Source organism: Apis dorsata, unplaced genomic scaffold (genome assembly GCF_000469605.1).
Source record: "Apis dorsata unplaced genomic scaffold, Apis dorsata 1.3 scaffold_227, whole genome shotgun sequence".
NCBI lineage: Eukaryota > Metazoa > Arthropoda > Insecta > Hymenoptera > Apidae > Apis > Apis dorsata.
In genome coordinates this window covers 193,271-196,363 of record NW_006263509.1, presented here as the reverse complement: position 1 = coordinate 196,363, position 3,093 = coordinate 193,271, and the positions used below count along the sequence as shown (strand labels likewise).

Below are 3,093 nucleotides of genomic sequence, written 5' to 3'. Positions count from 1 at the left end.
TTTTTTTTTTTTTTTTTTTTTTTTTCGTTCACTTTTTCTTCTATCGTTCGGTCATTTGTCCATGCGCGTCTCCTTCAATTCGTTTCATTTTGACGCTAGCCGATTTCCTTTTCTCCGTAAGTAAAGTCGCGCGTGTTCACAAAAGAGCGCGGTATCGGCAAGAACAGCGTGCATGTCAGTGCGTTGTCGTATCTTCTTTCGTGCTCGTCGTCGTGAAACGTGAAGTGTAGTAATAGAAGAGCGATGATGACGAGGATTTGTCGTACGGATGTTTGATCACGCAAAGATAAAGATAAAGATAAAAAAGATAAAAGAACAAAGATATAATAAATTTTTATGTGTTCTTTAAAAGAAAATTTCATATTACAAATAAAAGACAAAACTAATAGTTGATTATTACTTTCGCAACGATTATTGTTTTTCCCTCATACTCAGTTTTTTCTTTTTCTTGTTTTTTCTTTTTTATTTCCTTAAATTGTATATTTCTTCGTTTAGTTTTTTTTTTTTCTTTTTTTTTTTTTGTGTGTATGTGTGTGAAAATACCAAAAATAAGGAAGAGGAACATATTTAAATAGAAACAGTGAAAAGAACAATTGTCAACAGAAGAACGCAGATATCCAGGCATCAATCTGTATCTTCTGGTATGCTTCGAGGTCTTCTGGATACTTTTTTCGGTATTGATGAATTTCCTAAATCGTTGGAACATATTAATTCATAGCAAACTCTATTGCGTTCTCCCTGAAGCGTTCTAACAAGTTTTTTTTGGAAAATTTCTTCATTATTCACCTCGAATGTTATTCAAACTTGATAACTTGATAACTTATTTTTTATAGAATTTTATCTAACCTATTTTGATATTATCATTCAAAATTATCAACAAATAACATAGTAATTTAAAATTTGTAAATTTTAACTTATTGATGTAAAAAAGAAATTTAAAAAATTATTAAATTTATTAATATTTCTTCTTATTAATATTCTTCTTATTAATCTCTTTTCTATCAAATAGAATTTTATATTTAAATGACTTTTAAAATTCCAATTTAAAATTTTAATGTGATTTTCTCACGCGCACTTATGCGAATTAGAATTTCTTTTCCTGTTGTTGGCTAACATTAATTTTAATTAGATATTTTTTGAAACAAAGTTAATCAACAATCTATTCAATTTTTTATTATTTGTCCAATGTTAAATTATTTTTATTGTAATTAACTAACTACTCAGGAATATTAAAAGTCATCGAGGTCGGTTCGAGTAACATTTTATTTTCCATTCTTTTTTGCGTTTGCAACAAACATTAATAGAAACATTACAAGCAGTTTTGTTATCATTGTAACAATATAATACAGAGGACATATTTTATTCGTGTTTCATGTCGAAACAGTGTAGTAAGAAAAAGGCGAATTCGGGAAAAGGATCCTGCTTGATCATTCGGAATTCTTTCAAGGTCTCATTCAACATCTACTAAGTGAATCACGAAGTGTTTCTTCCGTCGTTCTTCTTTTTACCCCTGTTCTCGCTGGGTTCACATTCGCTGCAATAGCACACCGATACTTTCACATTGGATACATTTTCACGGATCGGCTACAACAAGAGTGGTGGGTGGTTCACGTTTATCGAGCAATTCATTCGCTATTTGGTAGAAGAATCGAGGGTGAGTAGTAACCAGGCTTTTCGAATTTCGATTCTCCTCATGCTCGCTTATTTTCTTCTACAATTCTTCTTCATCATCATCATCATCATCATCATCATCATTGGTGGAATCGTGATTTTATTTATCCCTTTTTCAACGTGCTAATTAGATTTAAGAATAAAATTCTCTACTCAATTGCTCTTGATAATATTTTTCAAGCAAAATGAATACTTCATTGACTATGAACAACAATGACTTTCATTTTCAATGCAGTTTTCATTAATGACATTAAATACTTGTCGAAAGTAATTCTCAAGAGTTTTATTCTCAAATAGATTTGCATTCTTGAAAAAACATGTTATGTTTTTATTCTACTTTCATTATTGTTCGTCTTTTATTCATCGTTTCGTTTGTATAACATTTACGAAACGTAGATTTTTCTGGAAAGGTTTTACGTCACTAATTTCCATTCAACAACTAACAAGTTGTTATATTTACCCTGAGAAGGATTTAAAACTTTGATCAAATATGCGAAAAAAGAAATTATAATTACAAGCCTTAATAGAGTTGACAAGCGTGGCTATTTTTTGAAAAATAATGTGTCTTTTCGGTGATGCTGGTGTTGTTATTAACTTGCGTGGATCATTTTTCATTGTGTAATTACATGATCTTAAAAAAAAAAAAGTTATTTTCATCGTTTAATTTAAATTTCGTAAAAGAAGATATGCGATTGAGTTTGTTATATGAAATTTTTCCTTTCAAGAAAACAAAACCTCGTTGGTTAATAAAACAAGTTGTAAACATTTCTTCTATTTAAAATGATTCAGTGAAAAAGTGGTGTAAAGCGCATTCTTTTCAAATAAATATAGAAAACGATGTATTTTATGAATCTCTTTTGAAATATAAGATTTTAAAAGTTTATCTACCATTATTCTGAATGTCCAATTTAACTGAATTAATTAAACTGATTAAATTGATGTTTTATTTTAACAATTATTAAAAAAATTTACATTAATGATGTCTTTTTGATATCATTAATTGATGATAATTTTAAATAATTATTTTCTAAAATTCATTATTAGATATTTTTTAAAAGTTTATAAATTTTTTTTAAAATATGTATACATAAATATAAAACTGATTATTTAAATTACTTATTTCGTTATTATCTTATCTTATAGATTACGTATATTATATATATATATGCATTATTTAACATAAATAAAACTATTTGTAAAATTATAACTTTATGAATAATAAATCTTGTATGCGTTAAATTTATATAATAACTAATAATATAAATTAATCATATCCATGATTGCTTCTCATGAAATTCATATTTTCATATTATTTGTTTGCATGTACTGCATTTCATTTTTGGGCTTATTTAATTTCGATCTTGATCGATATTTTTATACGTATATAAATGACAACAATATCATATCAGGAGGACTCATAAC

The 3,093-nt window shown here is 27.3% G+C and overlaps 1 protein-coding gene across 8 annotated transcripts in view; it reads left to right on the top strand.

Moving 5' to 3' along the window:
• LOC102679863 (acetyl-CoA carboxylase) overlaps positions 1-3,093 on the top strand; it is a 23,853-nt gene that overhangs the window by 4,578 nt on the left and 16,182 nt on the right. Inside the window, exons 1-2 of one of the 8 annotated variants that reach the window (XM_006615568.2) lie at positions 546-674; positions 1,448-1,654. The exons of 2 other annotated variants lie outside the window; for them this stretch is intronic. In XM_006615568.2, coding sequence (XP_006615631.1) covers positions 644-674; positions 1,448-1,654 — 238 coding nt within the window. In that variant the 5' untranslated portion in view covers positions 546-643. Of the gene's footprint in view, positions 1-471; positions 675-1,447; positions 1,655-3,093 lie in introns of those variants that run through there. 5 more of the 8 variants (XM_031510449.1, XM_006615573.2, XM_006615567.2 and 2 more) reach the window with 5 other exon arrangements.